General features: G+C 36.9%; 2 protein-coding genes across 15 annotated transcripts in view; both read right to left on the reverse strand.

Annotated features, from left to right (window-relative positions):
- The window catches only part of LOC113113621 (protocadherin gamma-A11-like), a 164,064-nt gene extending 157,134 nt beyond the window's left edge, over window positions 1–6,930 (reverse strand). The window contains exon 1 of one of the 2 annotated variants that reach the window (XM_026279983.1): window positions 4,406–6,930. In XM_026279983.1, the coding sequence (XP_026135768.1) occupies window positions 4,406–6,772 (2,367 nt within the window). In that variant the 5' untranslated portion in view covers window positions 6,773–6,930. Of the gene's footprint in view, window positions 1–535; window positions 3,068–4,405 lie in introns of those variants that run through there. The other variant, XM_026279980.1, reaches the window with a different exon arrangement.
- Window positions 6,931–13,194: 6,264 nt separating this feature from the next.
- LOC113113620 (protocadherin alpha-C2-like) overlaps window positions 13,195–20,088 on the reverse strand; it is a 148,362-nt gene continuing 141,468 nt past the window's right edge. For all 13 annotated transcript variants that reach the window (XM_026279940.1, XM_026279939.1, XM_026279931.1 and 10 more), the window contains one exon: window positions 13,195–16,390. In XM_026279940.1, the coding sequence (XP_026135725.1) occupies window positions 16,095–16,390 (296 nt within the window). In that variant the 3' untranslated portion in view covers window positions 13,195–16,094. The remainder of the gene's footprint in view (window positions 16,391–20,088) is intronic.

Consider the following 20,088-nt stretch of genomic DNA (forward strand, 5'->3'; position numbering starts at 1 on the left):
TGCCATTAATCCAATATGTTTTAAACAGAGTTTTAAAAGATTTAGTTGCCCAAAATATTACTGATATCTGGATTTAATTTACTTAATTGGTTAACTTCACATAACTGAGGCATCATCGATAAGTGAAACTACATAAATACGCCACAATCAATTACAAACGGCAGAAACTAGAAAGACACACAAAATGATGTTAGAAAAAAAAAAAAATTAAGGATGATCCAGTAAAGAGAATTAGTTTATCTGAAGGCAGATTTCGATAACTGTGCAAGCTCAGCAAACAACCAATAAATAAATAAATAAATAAATTAATTAATTAATAAAAAAAAAACATGAAAGATAACAACTAACAATTACTCCAAAATGACCATACACATCAAACAATAAATGATAAAAATACCAAAGAAAGTTGGACTACTTTTAGATTATAGATTGGCCCTTAAAGGTTAATTGTATAAAATAGTAAATTTAGTACATAAACACATTTGATGTAACTTACATTATGGTATACTTTTTAAAAAGTGATTTTTAGTCTTACCTGAAACGAATCGACCATTTCCGCATCAAGCCCTTCAAGATCATCCACAGCGGATTGAGTCTTTTTCAGAGTCAGGTCAGTGGTCAGTGTATCCTCATTGTAAGATCTGACGAACTTGAAGTCACTAGTGCGCGAGCCCGTGGTCAGGTATGCGTCATAATTGTAAGTGCTGCGGAGAGTTCCCGCGCCCTCCACATCTGCGTAATTTGGAGGCAGATACGCGCTGGGAATGGCTACAGCTCCATCAAACAACAGTCTGGGCTTTCTCCTGCCACAAAACCTCACTGACAGGATGATGATGATGAAGGTCAGAAAGAAAGTGGAAACGGACACCAGCGCGATGATCAAATAAAAAGTCAGTTTGGAGCTGCTCTCGTCACGAGACATGTCTTTCAGTTCCGGAACTTCAGCCAAATTATCTGATATAATTAAATACAATGCGCACGTGGCTGAGAGAGAGGGCTGTCCGTTATCTCTCACGGACACAATGAGGTTCTGTTTCATGTTGTCAGATTCAGAAATGTCCCGCTGCGTCCTGATCTCTCCGCTGTGGACACCGATAGTGAAAAGTCCCGGATCTGTGGCTTTAATAATGTGATACGAGAGCCACGCGTTCTGGCCAGAATCCGCGTCCACGGCGATCACCTTGGAGACCAGGGAGCGCGCCTGCGCAGCTTTGGGTACCATCTCGGTCAGGAAGGAGTTTCCTTCCGGAGAGGGGTATAATATCTGAGGGGAATTGTCATTCTCATCTGTTATGAAGACACTCACGGTCACGTTACTGCTCAGAGGAGGAGAACCGTTGTCTCTGGCCAACACGAGCATTTTGAAACTTTTCAGCTGTTCGTAATCAAACGACCTCACGGCATGAATGACCCCGGTGTCTCCGTTAATGGATAGAAAGGAGGACACCGGTGAGCCACTGAGATAAGAGGACAACAGAGAATAAACTACAGTGCCATTCTGTCTCCAGTCCGGGTCTGTAGCTGATACTGAACAAATAGAGGAGCCAGGTTTATTATTTTCTTGCACATGAGCTCTGTAACTCTGCTCCTGAAATACAGGTGGATTATCATTCACGTCAGCTACAGTCAGGTGAATATTCTTAGTGGAAGATAAAGGCGGAGAGCCCTCATCAGTAGCAGTAATTGTAATATTATAATCAGAGAGCAGCTCTCGGTCTAATTCACCTGTGGTCACCAGAGAATAATATTTCTTGATGGAAGGTACGAGTTTAAATGGGACGTTTTGCTGAATGGAGCAGCGCACCTGTCCGTTATTCTCAGAGTCTCTGTCCTGCACATTAATGACGCCAACCTCTGTACCGGGTAACGCATTCTCGGGAACAGGAATGTTTACATACTTAAGTATTACCATAGGGGCGTTATCATTTACATCAATGACATCAATTAATACAGAAGAATGACTGGCTAACCCTTGACCATCTTTGGCTTGAATTGGCAGTTCAATTGAACTCACATCCTCATAATCAATCAGCCCTGTTAGTTTAATCTCTCCAGATAAGGAATTAAGAGAAAATATTTCCAAAAGCCGTTCGGATAAATGGCCAAATTCATATGTTACTTCTCCATTTTGTCCCTCGTCAGCATCAGTAGCACTCACTGTCACCACTACAGTATCTAGAGGAGAATTTTCAGGCAGACTGACTTTATAGACGGCCTGACTAAAGACTGGAGCATTATCATTAGCATCCAGCACAGTGACGTGTATGGCTACAGAACCTGATCTCGGTGGAGTCCCGCCATCTACCGCAGTGAGAATTAATGTTACCTCTTTCTGCTGCTCACGATCTAACTCTTTATTCAGCACGAGCTCGCCATATTTTCTTCCATTTGCACGCGTTAGTACACTAAGAAGAAAGTGTTCGTTTTCTTGCAACATGTATGACTGCACTGCATTCATACTAATATCTGCATCATGAGCCTCATCTAATAAGTAACGAGAACCTTTAAGCGCCGATTCCTGTATTTCAAATTTGATTACACTTTGTTTAAACTGTGGTGAATTATCATTTATGTCCTCAATATTGAAAATGACGCGATGCAAACCTAAAGGATTTTCTAGCACAAGCTCCTGGTTTATGACACATGACGATTTCTTTTCGCAAATCTCCTCTCTGTCGATTCTCTCCGCAACGATCAGTTCTCCAGTATTCAGATTAATGTCGCAGTATCGTTTTTTGTTACCTTCAATATCAATACGAGCCTTCCCGGTGAGCATTCTTTTTGCATCGAGCCCGAGATCCTTTGCTATATTTCCAATCACAGATCCGCGTTTCATCTCCTCTGGAAAAGAATAGCTCACGTCTCCATTAACGGTGTGCGCCATCAGCACGAAGAACAAAAGGCCAAACATCTCACTAGTCGCGCCGAACCTTTGTACTGCCTCAGATGTTAAACAGAAATTAAATCCAGAAATATAACAATGCACATGTAAAGCAAACCTACGCTTAAAACTAAACAGAAAAAAAAAATGAGCAAAGTCAGTCAGTCAACGTCAAGGATTCTTTATCACAATCACAGCTTGAAGTCATGTGAATGACATCACAAGCAGGGTGGAGAGATGTCTACTAAAGACACACATGCTTTTGCAGGTGAACAGCGACACAGCGAGTTGAAATACGAAACTGCATAACATTGATATTTACTAAATTATTAAGTGAGAAAACATAAAACTGGTGCGTGTGTGTGTGTGGGGGGGGGGGCATGTTTTTGTGACATATCATAACACAACTTTGTATAATGACATGGGTATGACACAGGTATTACAAGGAGAGGGTGACTTATGAGGACATAACCCATTCCCCCATTTTTCAAAATGCTTATAAATCATACAGAATTAGGTTTTTTTGAGAAAGTAAAATGCACAAAGTTTCCTGTGAGGGTTAGGGTTAGAGGTAGGGTTGGTGAAGGGCGATAGAATATACAGTTTCTACATTATAAAAACCATTACGCCTCTGGGATGTCCCCACTTTTCACAAAAACAAACATGTGTTGTGTGTGTGTGTGTGTGTACTTATTATTATTATTATTATTATTATTATTATTATTATTATTATTATTAAATGTAGCTCAGATCTTTTGTTTTAACCACTTACTTTAAAAACATTTCACATATATATATATATATATATATATATATATATATATATATATATATATATATATATATATATATATATATATATATTCAGTGTAGTAAATTATCCTTATCTGAAAATGTAACAATGCAAATAGATTTATGTTTAGGGTTTTGGGATAGAAAATATAGTTTGGTCAGTATAAAAGTAATAAAAGCCTATGAAAAGTACCCACAATTCACAGAAACGAACGTGTGTGTTTGACCTTTCCAGTGCGAGTAAGAGAGCGATTAAAATAATTTGCTGAACAGAATATAACCAACATTACAAATGAATTCCCTTAAACAGCTTACTTCACATTAAGGAAACGTTGAAGAGAGAAACACAAAACTCATTAAAATACCAACGTTTTAGGACAAACTTCATTACAAACAGCACACTATATGTGGACACAACCAGGTTTTAGACAATATGGCAAATTAAGCTTTACAAGAGGCACACATTTCTTTGTCCACTAAAAGGCCAAACAAAATTCAAATTCACAATATAAGAAATAAACAAATAATTGTATTTTTCGTGAAACAAGCCTCACGCCTCCTCATACATACCAAAAAAGTGCAATGTTTAAAATCAGAAGTTACGATTTCAAACTGCCCTTCAAAATTGTAAATGTGTCTGCAGTTATAAAAAAGCAGTGAACATAAAACTCAGATACGCTTTAAATCAATAAGTTCAAAATAAAATAAAATAAAATGAAGACTTATTCCTACCTGAAACGAATCGCTCACTTCCGCATCGAGTCCTTCAAGATCATCCAGAGTCTTTTTCAGAGTCAGGTCAGCAGTCAGTGTGCCCTCATTATAAGATCTGATGAACTTGAAGTCACTAGTGCGCGAGCCCGTGGTCAGGTATGCGTCATAATTGTAAGTGCTGCGGAGAGTTCCCGCGCCCTCCACATCTGCGTAATTTGGAGGAAGATACGCGCTGGGAATGGCTACAGCTCCATCAAACAACAGTCTGGGCTTTCTCCTGCGACAAAACCTCACGGCCAGGATGATGATGATGAAGGTCAGGAAGAAAGTGGAGACGGACACCAGCGCGATGATCAAATAAAACGTCAGTTTGGAGCTGCTCTCGCCACGAGACATGTCTTTCAGTTCCGGAACTTCAGCCAAGTTATCTGATATAAGTAAATACAATGCGCACGTGGCTGAGAGAGAGGGCTGTCCGTTATCTCTCACGGACACAATGAGGTTCTGTTTCATGCTGTCAGATTCAGAAATGTCCCGCTGCGTCCTGATCTCTCCGCTGTGGACACCGATAGTGAAAAGTCCCGGATCTGTGGCTTTAATAATGTGATACGAGAGCCACGCGTTCTGGCCAGAATCCGCGTCCACGGCGATCACCTTGGAGACCAGGGAGCGCGCCTGCGCAGCTTTGGGTACCATCTCGGTCATGAAGGAGTTTCCTTCCGGAGAGGGGTATAATATCTGAGGGGAGTTGTCATTCTCATCCGTTATGAAGACACTCACGGTCACGTTACTGCTCAGAGGAGGAGACCCGTTGTCTCTGGCTAACACGAGCACTTTGAAACTTTTCAACTGTTCGTAATCAAACGACCTCACGGCATGAATGACCCCGGTGTCTCCGTTAATGGATAGAAAGGAGGACACCGGTGCGCCACTGAGATCAGAGGACAACAGAGAATAAACTACAGTGCCATTCTGTCTCCAGTCCGGGTCTGTAGCTGATACTGAACAAATAGAGGAGCCAGGTTTGTTATTTTCTTGCACATGAGCTCTGTAACTCTGCTCCTGAAATACAGGTGGATTATCATTCACGTCAGCTACAGTCAGGTGAATATTCTTAGTGGAAGATAAAGGCGGAGAGCCCTCATCAGTAGCAGTAATGGTAATATTATAATCAGAGAGCAGCTCGCGGTCTAATTCACCTGTGGTCACCAGAGAATAGTAATTTTTGATTGAAGGTACAAGTTTAAATGGGACGTTTTGCTGAATGGAGAAGCGCACCTGTCCGTTATTCTCAGAGTCTCTGTCCTGCACATTAATGACGCCAACCTCTGTACCGGGTAACGCATTCTCAGGAACGGGGCTATTTAAAGACTTAATCAATATAATGGGGGCATTATCATTAACATCGGTAATTTCTATAATTACTTTGGTGTCTGAAGAAAGACCAAAACCATCCTTTCCTTCTATAAGCATCTCATATTTTAATTCCTCCTCAAAATCAATGGGGCCTTTAATTTTAATCTCCCCACTGTTCTCATTCAGAATAAATAATGCTTTCGCACTTTCGGAAATACGACTAAATTCATACGTCACTTCTCCGTTTTGTCCCTCGTCAGCATCAGTAGCACTCACTGTCACCACTACAGTATCTAGAGGGGCATTTTCAGGCAGACTGACTTTATAGACGGCCTGACTAAAGACTGGAGCATTATCATTAGCATCCAGCACAGTGACGTGTATGGCTACAGTACCTGATCTCGGGGGAGTCCCGCCGTCTACCGCAGTGAGAATTAACCTCAGTTGTTTTTGCTGCTCCCGGTCCAGCTCTTTTTCTAAAACTAACTCAATATTTTTGCCACCATCCGCCTTTGTACTTACAGATAAAAGAAAATGGTCATTATTTTCAATGGTATAGCTTTGTACTCCATTACTTCCTATGTCTGCATCATGAGCCTCATTCACGCGGAACCGAGCGCCTTTATCAGCACTCTCACTTATCTCAAGCTTTATTACATCTTTAGGAAATGCTGGTGTGTTGTCATTAATATCTTGTATTTGTATCGTCACACGATGCATCGCCAACGGGTGTTCTAGAACTAATTCGAAATTAAGAGCACAGGAAATTCTTTCATTGCATAGTCCCTCTCTGTCGATTCTCTCCGCTACGATCAGTTCTCCAGTATTCAGATTAATGTCACAGTATCGTTTTCTGTTACCTTCCGTATCAATTCGAGCCTTACGAGATGAGAGTCTGTTCACATCGAGTCCGAGATCTTTTGCTATATTTCCAATCACAGATCCGCGTTTAATCTCCTCTGGAAAAGAATAGCTCACGTCTCCATTAACGGTGTGTGCCATCAGCACGAAGAACAAAAGACAAAACATCTCAGCAGCAGCACTGATGCCTATTAAACCCTTATTGGGGAGAAAAAATACAACGAAAAATACTTGTTATAAAATCAACATGTAAAATAAAACATTTGTCTGAACTATATTTATAAAACTAGATGGTAAATAAAGAGATTAGAGACTGTGTCTACGTTTTGCTACTATGTGAGCTAGAAGCCCTAAACATGACATCAGGAACAGGGTGGAGTATGAAGAACAAAATGAAATAAAATTATTTTAATGGTGAACAGCGACACTGTGAGCTAAACTGAGAAACTGCATAACGCTCATAACTTTAATGATAGTGACAGTGGAGGAAAACTCTGGATTCTATGATATAGATATAAAATTAACAAACTGATATTTAACGTGCTAGATAGGTAAAAACAAAACATAAACTGTCCAGAGACAGGCTTTCTATTAAAAGTCATTAATTTTTCGTTTTTTAAGTATTGTGCTGAAGTGAAAGCTACTAACGTGAGAATTTGAAATCTTAAAAATATTCAATATAACATCGTGGTGAGGAATACAAAATGTCCACCCATTAAAACTGTTTAATGCATATACATTTTGCTATAGACATAAGGTGAGACGAGACAGGTAATTTAACTGGAATTGGATGCACAACTTTAAAAACAATATGAAAATATAACAATATAAGGAAAACAAAAATATCAAATTAAAAAGATAATATAAAATATAAATATAAAATAATGATTCACTGTGCAGAACCATGGACAGCGCCAAGCGCTGGAAGTTAATTCAATATTAATAATATTGATGAGAATACAAAACTGGACCAAAATATAAATAACAATATACTCTCTCCAACGGTGAATTACAGTCTGAAATGTAAACTGGCAAAGTACAGTTTACTGACATTAGAATTTACAGTGCAGTAAAAAAAAAATCGGATGAAAGCTTATTATTGCCACATACTTTATAAGACTAATTGCTCGATGATTTGAGAAACACTTTTGTTATTTGAAATTGGCATACAAACAAACACATACCTACTTTCATTGCTCTGCCCTTAAATTCATAAACATGCATTGTAACACAAGCAAATAATAGGCACATCAGACAGCTCTCCAGATACTAGCTAATATTACAAGAACAGCATATATTGGTTATGTGAAGCACAGTAAAACCAATTTTCAGGTGTGGAATAAAATATATATTGCAACAACTCTTTAATATGAGCAACAAGCCAATTATTAATGAATAGCCTGCAGCATTTAAAATACAATGGAAAACGCATATAATAAGCCTTCTACACAATATGAAACTATAAAACAATACAGCAAACTATGAAAAGACGTTTTACCTGAAACAAATCTGCTTACTGAAATTTTAAGCGTCAGGTCTTGGGGAAAGACAGAAATGATTCCTACTCCGAGAGTAAATCGAATAGACGGTACATTTGTTGAAGTTATTCTTAGTACTGTTTTAACTCACAGGGCCGGCCGTTTCACTGTATTTTGGATTATTTTGTTAAAATACATGAGCTATATTTCACTACTGACCATATATCCTTGCTGTTCCACTTTTGAATAGAGGAGCAGAGAGCAGATGGAGCAGAGCAGCGGCGCGCAGTGAGTCAGGCTAGAATTACACGTTAATCTCCTGCATCTCAAGTCAAACAGTTCATACACCTGCATGCCAGATGTAGAGCGAGGCTTCATAAGAACACAACATTATTATTATTATTATGCAGAATATTTATTATACAACTGGTTCTGAAAAAAAAAAAAAAAAAAAAAAAAAATTCTGGCGAATCTGGGATACTCTGTAAAACAGAAAATGTGTGTGGATTTATTGCTAAAAGAAAACTAAAAAAATTACGTTACAGTATAAGTTGATGATAATCATCCAATATACATATACACACACAAACACACACACACACACACACACACACACACATATACCTTCTAAAATACCTATATAAAAGCTTTTATTTTAACAATTTCAAGAGAAAAACTGTGTGTATGTGACCAAAAGTTTTGCAACACAATGCAGTGACATTCCAGAGAACTGTATAACACAAACAAACAAACAAACAACACCGATCATTCAAATACAGCATGTATCAAAACAAAATTATTATTATTTTAATACTAATGCTAATTAACAGTAACCTACTGTACTTACCTACAAATCGGGAGTAGGGGAGTATAGACTTGTGTGTTTAACTCGTTAATTACCCCAAAGAATGAGTAGACGTATTTATTTGCTAAAATACACAGAAGCAATACATACATACATACATAAATAAATAAATAAATAAATAAATAAATAACTAAATAAATACATTTAACATATTTAGAAGTTTATTTTAAAACGCAAAGTTAATTAATAAATAAATATTTTTAAGCACGTGCACTTTCCCAACACTAGAAACGCCAGGTAATTAAAAGTTCTAGACAAACGTGGTCTTGCATGCTCACTAAACACTTGGGTCTCATACAGGAAACGTGATCAAACACCGACGTCATTCTGTTTTGAGGACCTGCAAAATGAAATTATCTAAACTATATCATTAGTAAAAACTCATCTCGTATGTCAAAACATGTTGCTTCTCAGTTTTGTATGATAAACTGTATGCATTAAAGTTAATAAATAACCGGCCTAATCTTTCCCACTTAATTATTTATTTTATTTTATATTGTCATTTAAGTATACGATAGTTGTATGAATTGTCATTATTTCTGTTTTCAAATTCCGTACTTAATATAAAACAAGATATATAGGACAGGATAGCCTCACATTTCATTTTTCTGAATTCATAACTTCAAACGTAATGTGAAATGCTTACAAGCAGTGGCGCTGTTTAGCCGCACATAACTATAAGCAAACTCAGTATTTCAATGTGTATGTTTCAGTCTCACTGATATAGATATCATATGCTGAGAAGGGGGGTTAAAAAGAAAGGAAATGTTCATTAGTTATGAACAAAACTCATAAAGGCACACAACACTGAAGGCTGAGATTATGTCATCAGTTAATAGTGGTTTCCTGAACAGCTTACAGTATCTTTTTGATCGACATCCATGTCCATTTTGACAGACGAAGATATGTGATTTATTTACATTGAATCTGTATTAGTTAAACTGATTTTTAACTTTGTAACTTATTTTATTTATTTTTTTACATTTCAACAAAATGCATCTCCATTTGTCTATGTCCTGTCCATTGAAATTCAGATTTTCTCAGTTTTACAGAATTACAATGCATGCCTATTTTGTGCATCTCATAATCTTTAGTAAACACCTTTAGTAAGCAATCAACTGAAGTGGGGTTCATGACACTTTAAGCTAGTTGCTGTTAATGAGTTTAGCTTTAATATGAGTAGAAGTATAATATATATAAAAAAAAGCTGCAATCAGTAGTTTTCCTTTGCGCTCTTAAATTTACACCAGATTTATTCCTCTTCAGCTTTTCTTCCTAAGGAACCCACAATTGTACATACACAATACACTTGCATAGCCCTCCTGTTCTAACTCCTGTTGTGATTGAGAGTGCACATCAAGGTAAATGTTCTAACTTGTAGTTTTATTCTGTCCCCTGTGGTGGATGGCAGTTTATGCAAGAGATGCAAGAATCATCTCTGATTTGTGGCAACCGTTCATTTAGCCGTCACTGTGTCTTTGATTTGCAAGTGCATAGTCTCAGCAGGATATGCATGCTGAGTCATTCAAGCTTAAAAGAGCAGAACAGAAGAAACAAAAACACTCACCTCACCTCACCTTACCTTACCTCACTCCCCCCCACCCCGATGAACTGTTATAGACAGGCATCCCATAGTCTTAGCTGTTAACTTACACAATGTGTGTGCTGCTGAAAACAAGCATAAAATCAAGGAAACCTCACTTCAGAAAACAGATGTGAATCAGTCATCGATGGGCCTGATTAACATTAATTAAATGAATACATACTGATGAGTATTAATGACCACACTGAAATGTTACTCCTGGAAATAAAATTTTCCTGGAATTGAGAGAAAAGTGAAAATAAATAATAAATATTTAAGTATATATATATATATATATATATATATATATATATATATACTTGAAATAAAATATACTTTTGATATCATAAACGTATGATACTTTGATATTAATTTGTAGTTTAGTTCCAGAATAATCTGTATTATTATTATTATTATTATTATTATTATTATTATTATTATTATTATTATTATTATTATTATTTGTTTAATAATATATTGTCCTGAATTTCAGATTATTATCTATTTTAGTTTAGTTTAAGTTTTAGTTTTAGTTCAACATCTATTTATTACTGCATTTGTGACCTGCTGTGCTGTAATGCCGCTCTACTGCCTTTGGCCATCACTAACTCATTGTAATGTTGTTTGTTTTTTTGTCACCACAAGCAGCCGAAATTAGAATATATTTAAAACACAAACTGGTCACGACCCATAAATAACTGCTTCTGGGTGTAGTATACAGCTCCCATGAGAACAACTCTAGTTTATGAGGTTAAATGGGTGGAGCCTCTAGAACTCTTATGAAGTTATGAGACTGTCAGCAATAATAGCACAGTCTGGACCAGTACCTCTCTCTACATATTGTCACCTTTATGTCTTTTCAGACACTCAATTCTGAATTGTTGCCATGGAAATTCACCACATCATTGTAGTAACCATAGAAACAGCCTCCAAGATCAAATAAAAGAGAGGGTGCTGAGAATTTTTTTTTAAAATTATTTTCAGTTGGCAAATTTACAAGCTGAACTCTTGAACCTCCCCCATGCACCAACACAGATACACACTCACTCACCCACTTTCTCTGATGGTAGATTAAAGCGGATTTTGAATATACGGGACAGAACAATCATCATAACTTTTTCTGAGATGTCATGTTTTAAATGGTTGGAAGTAGCATCAAATCAAAGAAAGATAACAAGCAATGCATAAATGGTACACACATTTATACTATGACCTTCCGTTAACCTCCAGAGGTGCTGGAAACAGTACCGTCATTAGCATGAACAGCAGACACTCCTGGAAAGACAATGATTTCAGAGCTAGATGTCTGCATTAGGAAATCTCTCAGTGAATTCTAATCATGATCACTGTCATCAAAGAGGAACACTTAGGGGCAGATGAGTAGAGAGAAGTGTGGTAAATCTGAGCCTTCACACTTATCTAGTTTGTTGGCTGAGAAGCTCTGCTTGTCAAAGCTGATATAGATTAAATGTCTGTCTGTGGTGTTGTAACTGCATCACAATCTATATCTATATCTATATCTATATCTATATCTATATCTATATCTATATCTATAGCCATTCTATATTGTTGGGTATATTTCACATCAGAAGAAAGGTATTAAAACAATATGTCTTCTCATTAACTGTTGGTTATTGAAAACTGTTGGTTTCAGTTGAAAAATTGTATTGGTGTAACCTATCTTCTAGTTGCCAATATTAATTATTAATTAAACTTTGATACTACAAAAGTAGTTTCCCTAGTGGTGAATTTATCAGCTATGTTATGGACAAGCTGTGTGGGTTGACAGGTAACAATTTTACCATTTTGACTTAAAATTTAAATGACAGGCCTTATCTGGCTAACCAGATGTCTTGATCAGGTTAACCTCAAATTTTAAAATGTATTTGAATTAAAAATCATACAAATATTGCAAAGCATAGCAATGTACCCAACATACATGATGGACAGTTAATATACTCCTTGAAAATACAGTAAATCATTGGAGAAAGAAAGAAAGAAAGAAAGAAAGAAAGAAAGAAAGAAAGAAAGAAAGAAAGAAAGAAAGAAAGAAAACTGAGAGCTCATTTTGCATAATGTGTTCAAAATGTCCACCATGTGATGCTGGTCACATGATTTTCTGATAAACCATAATTATTATTATTATTATTATTATTATTATTATTAAAGTTTCAGAGGGTGTGACAGAATTTTTGTGAACATGAGTACAGTTAAATATTTTCTCATTTGAAATTAATTAATTTAGTATTTAGATAATACATTAGATAATACATTTTTAGAAATTAATTTAATATAATCTCTACTTTAACAGTTTTTATTCATTATTTTGAATTCTGTAGCTTTAGGTTCTGTAGCTTAAGCTATACAAAGGCAATTTCAAGCAAACCAAGAAGTATTCTGAAGAATCAGAAAATAAATAAATAAAATAAATGACCCAAATATCAAGCCAGAGCAAGTAGGGTTCTCGCTCTCTCTCTCGCTTCTCCAGACTTCCTTGCAGTAGAAGATGTTCTAGTAGTTCCTTGCGGTCCTTGGTTCTCCATTGTACACCAAAACCATTTATTTTTGGCTGCTGACACAAATACCACCAGCTAAATGTTCCTGATTAAAGCATATCATTATAAATGTAACATTTGGCTCACAGACACAGAAACAGACAATAATGTCACATTCTTAAGAAAGAAAAGTTTATTTAGTGATTTATAAACAAAACACATCACCACTTTTCCATCATAATGAAAAGAATAAAATAAAAAAATAAAGAGAAAAACGAAAGAAATGGAGGTCACTAATTCACCATCACATATTGATGAGCACGTGTACAAAAGAAGAGGGTTTTACAACAGATGAGCGCCATTCAGTTTGACAGCACAGCGCCACCTACTGATCACCACCAGACAATACGAAAGAATGACAGCATGAACGCTCACTAGACACAAGCATACACTACATATATTGTATTTTACATCAGGATGTTTTTTTTTCAGTTTTTTCTTTTTTATTTCTTTGTCAAAGAAGTGAAAGAGTAGGGATTAGAATCATCATACATAATTTAGCTACAATATACAGTGCTAGTTTGATCGGTATGTCAAAGCCAAACACATTTTTTTATCTCATAAACAAAAATGAAAACAATAGGATTAAAACGAGAGCTTCAGGGCATCACACTATAGAGCATTAACAAATACCAAGGTTTAGTAAGGTCATAACTGTCCACTGTAAGTCGGTGCAGAGGTGTCAGTATTCAAAAGGCTCAGAGACGGTACATACACAAATCTTGTGTGTGAATAATGAATAAAAACTATAAACAAAAATAATAAAATCATAGCCATCTATATCTATATTCATATATATCTCTATATAGTAAGTGTTTTCTTTCTAGTAAGGTCATGCAGCAGTCACGTTTGAGTAATTGTGACATCGGTTTGAGATGTTTTTGTGTGTGTGACAACAAGATAGCAGGCAAATGAGGGAACCAATAGCATCAGAACACAGACGTGTCACTGCCGCTGTAATCAGACACTAGACGGCATGGGGTGGAGACAACAGTCTAATTTTTGTAGTGTTTTATTGATGCAAAATGTTGTATTAGCATTAATGAATAACACTTGATTGTTTTTCATAACTGTACAGATGATTTGTGTTATTTTTTTGAGGTTTAGATACTTGTGTAAACAGTGGATGTTTCATTGAAAACTTTGCTCTGTTTGTTTGAGCAACCCAATCAGCCTGACACAGCTCAAAACCAATGGCTGGATCCATTAAAGGCAGACGGGGGGAAATCTTTTTGGTGCTGCTAATAGCACAGAAATTACACACTTCACTCTCAACATTGGTTCAAACTGGCAAGCCACTATTTTCACCCCAACGTCCTTCTCTACTAATCTACATCCCTTGCCTAAGCTGCACATCTTACTTTTCCCATTCCTCCTCTGTCTGAGAATGAAGCAGAAAATACAGTATCTTTTACAGAGACAGAGCTGAGGTTGATTGGACTGAGCTGGATCATTAACATATGTCAGAGCTGTGGGAGGGGCTTCTGTCCTCTGCAGGTGGGTGGGGGATTTGACAGGCATCGTCTGCATTTCTCCATACTACATGAGTACACCACAATGTCTAGAGCTAGCCTACCCAGCAGAGAGATCAAGAAAGAGACAAACAGACAGAACTTCTGTACATTAGCAATAAATTTCACTTAAAGCTTATAAAAACATCACACAAAAAACCCCTCCCCTTCGAATTTGAAAAGCCCCAGCTAATATGCTGTGTTCTTTGCTCTTGGGGTGTTTTGGCCCTCCAAACAGCAAGCAGAAGGGAGGCGACTAGGTTTTGTGTATGACATACTGAGCTGAGAAAGCAGGCACAAAATTAGGGTTGGGATGACAGGGTCAAGGGCAGTAGGGAAACTACAGCTATGAGGCAATGCCACAGAAAAAAAATCATGGCATAATCCCCATGCCTTTTCTACAGAGGCTATTTAAGGATAGTTTATTGGATCAAAGGTGTTTAAGGTCAGGTGAATCAATAGTAATACTGTTCATAATGCATAAACATTCTCTCAGCCAGCCCTATAAACAACAGAGCACATAACCAGGCTCCCGAAGAGCTGATTTCTCATGAACTTTACATGATATTGACTTGTTAGCGTACTTCTCCAACTGTTGGTTAACCAAAAGGCCAACCAGGCTAGAAAAATCTCAGACCTGGTGAGGTTTTGGGAGTCGCTATACTGTAGAGATTCACTGATTGTTGACCCTGTTTACTAGATGTGTGTGTCTACATATGTGTATATATGGGACTACTTGGTCACATATATACTATGCCTTAGAGAACATTTGCTGGTAACAAAATTAAAGCAACAAAATAAAAGTGCATTCCATCATTCGGTGTCCTTTTTTTTTTTTTGGTTTTTAAATTTTTTTTTTTTTTTTTTTTTTTTGGGGGATAAAACACTGTTTTGAGATTTGCTTTATAAGTGAAAATGTTTCAAAGTCTCTTGTTTTGAAGGATTATTATTCAATCCCACACCAGGAGAAGTGAATGAGCAAAAGCGTCAATTTAGCGTATTTACTGCTTTACATACAGCGGTGCCCAACCTGCGTATTTACACCAGTGTGTGTCCTGCTTCATTCTCTTTTTTACCACGAAAGCACATGTGAAGCGGCACACAGCTTACAAACAAATCTGATTTTGTCTCCCTATTAATAAGATTGGAAAACAAAAACCAAGAGGATGAATAAGACAGACGTACCAACATAAGTCTGAAGGACATTTTCTGAGGAATAATGGCTGAGGCATGAGAGGATATTAATCAATAATATAACATTTCATCAAGGTGAGATTAATCAATCATTTAATTAAAAGGAAGGGGAAGCTACCTTCTTAAAGCCAGATCTGATGTGAAAGAAAATCAATCCAAATTTATCAGTTCGATCCAACATAAAATGTTTGCTTGAGCCTCAAATGTGGATTTTAGAGTTAATAAAACATGTTTTGTTCTACAGACTTTCGTTGAGACTTCTGTCTTAAAAAATCAGCTCTTTCTTTAACTCCTCCTCTCTCTCTCTAATCATCATCATCATCTTTCCCTTTCTCCCGCTTATCCTTCTTCTCCTTCTTCTTTTTCTTCTTTTTCTTGGCCTCCTCCTTTTTTCCAAAGGTAATAAAGTCGCTCTTGTCGTCTCCGTCTCCTTGTCTGATGGAAATAATGGCTGGAGAACCAGGGATGATGAAGGCTTCAGGAGGAACCTCACCGGGTTTCAGATGTGGAGGGCCTCCCGGACCGGGTCCGTATCGAAAATGCCAACTGTTGCTGTCCACTCCAGCACCTACGGGGGGAGAGACCTCTCCACCTTCATTATCTATGAGAGAAAAAGAGATCATCAATTACAATCTATAATAATATCTGATGACAATTAGGAAAAACAGAAATAAGGAAAAGCATTATTTAACAGTTAATGTGAGTGATAAAAACATTAAGAGGGACCTTTCAATGTTTCAGTTATGATAAAGGACCCTGGAATAAGCATGGTGGAAGACACTTGTCCCTCTATAAACATAAATTATCTTCACTGTCCTGCAGTAAAGAGCTCCAGAGGGCACACAATGAATCAGCAATGTTTAGCCTGGGAGAAAGAATGCGCTTTGCAGTACTGCTGGATAATCAAAAATTACAACTAAACCAATCTGTTCATATTCAATTAACTTGAACCCCCAACCCTCCAGCCCTCTTTCATACAGAGACAAAATTCACCATTAATTCCCACCACACATTTTTATCTTGTAAAATCTCACTCATAAAAATGGAACAATAGGAAAGAATGTAATACAGTGAAATGTACTCATCTTTAAATGTAAATTAGTTGGTGTGATCTATGTCTGAAATCCCCCTGCACTGCTGAAAATCTCTCTCTCTGTGTCTGATGAGCAAGTAATCTCATTTATAATGACACTGAATCACCACAACATCACTTAATTTAATACAGACACCTTTGGCATCATATCTGTGTGCAGGTCTTTGTTTGCACTTTGCCTTTTGTCTATAGCTTATGTTGCGGTGGAGATTAAGATGGATTACAACCTCGGAACAATTCTGACTCCAATATCTGAAGTGAAAGAAGGACTGTATTCACGATTGTGGGTGTGAAATAAGAACAAGAAACAGGCAGCATCCATTATGAGTCCTCAAGGAACTGACAACCTTTCCAAATCCCTCAGCAACACAATAACTAAACGCCCAAATGCTTTGTTTTCTCTCTTCTCCTTTTCACACATACTCTTTCATCACATCTAATCTTCCTATCTCCATGCCCTCCCATTTTGTTTCCGCTCTTTCTTTAGTTATCTTCTGACATCATAAAGCACAACATCCACTAGTGCTAGGGAGTAACTAACTAAAAGTAGTAATGCTTTCGAGTTCAAAAGCACAAAAAAAGCTGGAGAACTAAAAAAATTGTGGGAGCTGAAGGATTTTTTCTGAAGAACAGCAGGCAGTTTAACTCTTCAGGAAAAACAAGGGACTCATGAACAAGTATCACTAAATAAAAACCAAGAAAACAGTTTGGATCATTCAGGTAACACAGTATTAAGAATCAAGGGAATGTAAACTTATTTTATCGTGTGGACTATATGTACACATATTTTATGTGAAATATCTTATTTATTACTAAATAAACAATAATGTGCATTTTGTGTGATCCCTCTTATTTTGGTAAAATATTTAAAATAATTAACATTTTGCAGATTCTAAAAGGGAAGTGTAAATGTTTGACCTCAACTGTATATAGATTAATTCTTAATTAGTTCTACTGATTGCTTTAACTGTTTTAAACTGGGAGTAGCTAGTATCTTTTCAAAATACAGATCAAGAATAATTTTCCAATAGATTTACACTGACTACAACATCCTCTGCATATCTCCATCTTGCCTTGACCTTTCATGTAATGCAGTCTTTGACAAACATGTCTGGCCAGCAGATAATGGCACAGGTTTAATAAGCTGCATGACAAGGCCATGATTATTATGACCAGTGAAAGATCCAGCTCATAAAAAGATGATGGGGAGAAAATCGAATCGTCTCATCAAGAAAACAACATGAATCTGCTGTCCCCCTCCCATGTACTCTCTATATATCTCTATATCTCTCTCCTTTCTCAAGGAGGAGTGGAGTGCATCTTACATAATGCAGAAGATGAGGTGAGGAAGGGCAGTCTGAGGATGAAATATGAGCCAAACCTCAACAGTAAACTCCTGAAGGAGCAGATTTCTGAGCACCACTGCAGAGCCAAGGAATTATGGCTTTGTTTAGATGAGACCACACCACTTTTGAAGCAGTATGTGTATGTGTTTGCGTAACCGCAGATGACAGCAGATTTGTGTTCATGCTTTTACTGCATGAAGCACAGAGAATTGGCTGATTGAACATATAACAGCTAGTCTGAAGATTAACAAAATGTTAATCTATAATATGAAATAAATTTGGATGTTTGGTAGCTCTGTCTATTTATAAATCACAGTTCACAATTTGTTATTTATGATCTGTGTATGTAAATTGCATGTTTTCACATTAAATATTTAACTGAAAATTGTATTTACTTTCATTAGCTGTGTGTGTGAATAATAAAACATGTTTGGGCATACAATATTTAATAGGTATGTGCATGTGATACTAATTGTCTGTGCAGAATTAATATAATCACACTGTAGTTTGTGTCTGTGTGTGTGTGTGTGTGTGTGTGGCACACCTTAGTACGTCAGGCTCTAGTAATCCTGATAAATTATGTGCCAGATGGCACCACAAGCTTTCTCATGAGCCTGCCAAGACAGCAGTGCATGTGTGTGTTAAGGACAGTTCGGCTCTCTGTAATAACTGCATGTTTTGAGAATAATGCTGTAATTTTCATTAACCCTGAAGTACAAATACATGAATGCACAAATAATGCATACATAAAAGCATTAATAATAATAATAATAGTAATAGTAATAGTAATAATAATAATAATAATAATAATAATAATAATAATAATAATATTATTATTATTATTATTATTATAAAAATGAATGAGTGAATGAACAAACCAATGAACAAACAAATGAATGAATGAATCTCAGCCTCATTTTTGAAAGCCCAAAAAAAATAAAAAATAAAAAAAGATATGGAGACAATCACTGACACAGAAAGAAAGAGAGGGATTGTCCTCAGTTTACCCTTTTGAGCTGACTAAAGCCCCTGGCATGTTCTGGAAAATTCCACTAGACCTACAACACACAAACACTCTCGCACAGCCTTCCCTCTGTGTCACTGATTGACTGAAGTGAGTGATAAAACCAAAATAATACAATTACAACAAACTAGCTTTATGCCAATAAAATACAGGCATGTTGCATTGCAGGTACAGTAAGAGCATGCATGTCAGATTGTGAGTATGAATGTGCATTGGATTGTGGGCAAGTGTTTCTGTGCGCCATATGTCATTGTAGCTGAAACAAGACTGTGGGCTGTGCAGGTTAGCCCACCTATAGAGATGATCTTTAAACAGACAGATCAGGATGGGTCACACTCATCCACCCATCTATTTATCTCTCCATTCATCCATCTTTACCCAACCTGCTATAACTGAAACAACACATTCACAGTAGAAAAAATATTTCTCTCTCAATTCAAATAGCTTTACTGAGATGACAAAAGTAAGAAAAACTCTTATTCCTCTGTTTTCTCATCCATCTGTCCCCATTTCACCTGTCCTCATCCTTCTTAACTTCCTTCTTCCCCTTACGTGCACAGCTTTATCCATTTGTTCTATTTTATATGACGTTGTTAACTCTCATTCAGCCACACCTCTCCTCTCTTTCTCTCTCCATTTTGCATTTCTCCTTCACTTGTTTCTCTCTCACCCTCCCTCTACTCTTCCAGCACCCAGTTCATGGTATGAATGGTTGCCGTGGAAACTGCCTCCTCCAGTGAAATCTGGCTGTGGCAGAGACACTGATGGAAACTAATACAGAACGCTCTCTCTCTCTCTCTCTCTCTCTCTCGCTCTCCAATGGCCAAATACTTCTC

This window comes from Carassius auratus, chromosome 14 (assembly GCF_003368295.1).
Source record: "Carassius auratus strain Wakin chromosome 14, ASM336829v1, whole genome shotgun sequence".
Lineage (NCBI taxonomy): Eukaryota > Metazoa > Chordata > Actinopteri > Cypriniformes > Cyprinidae > Carassius > Carassius auratus.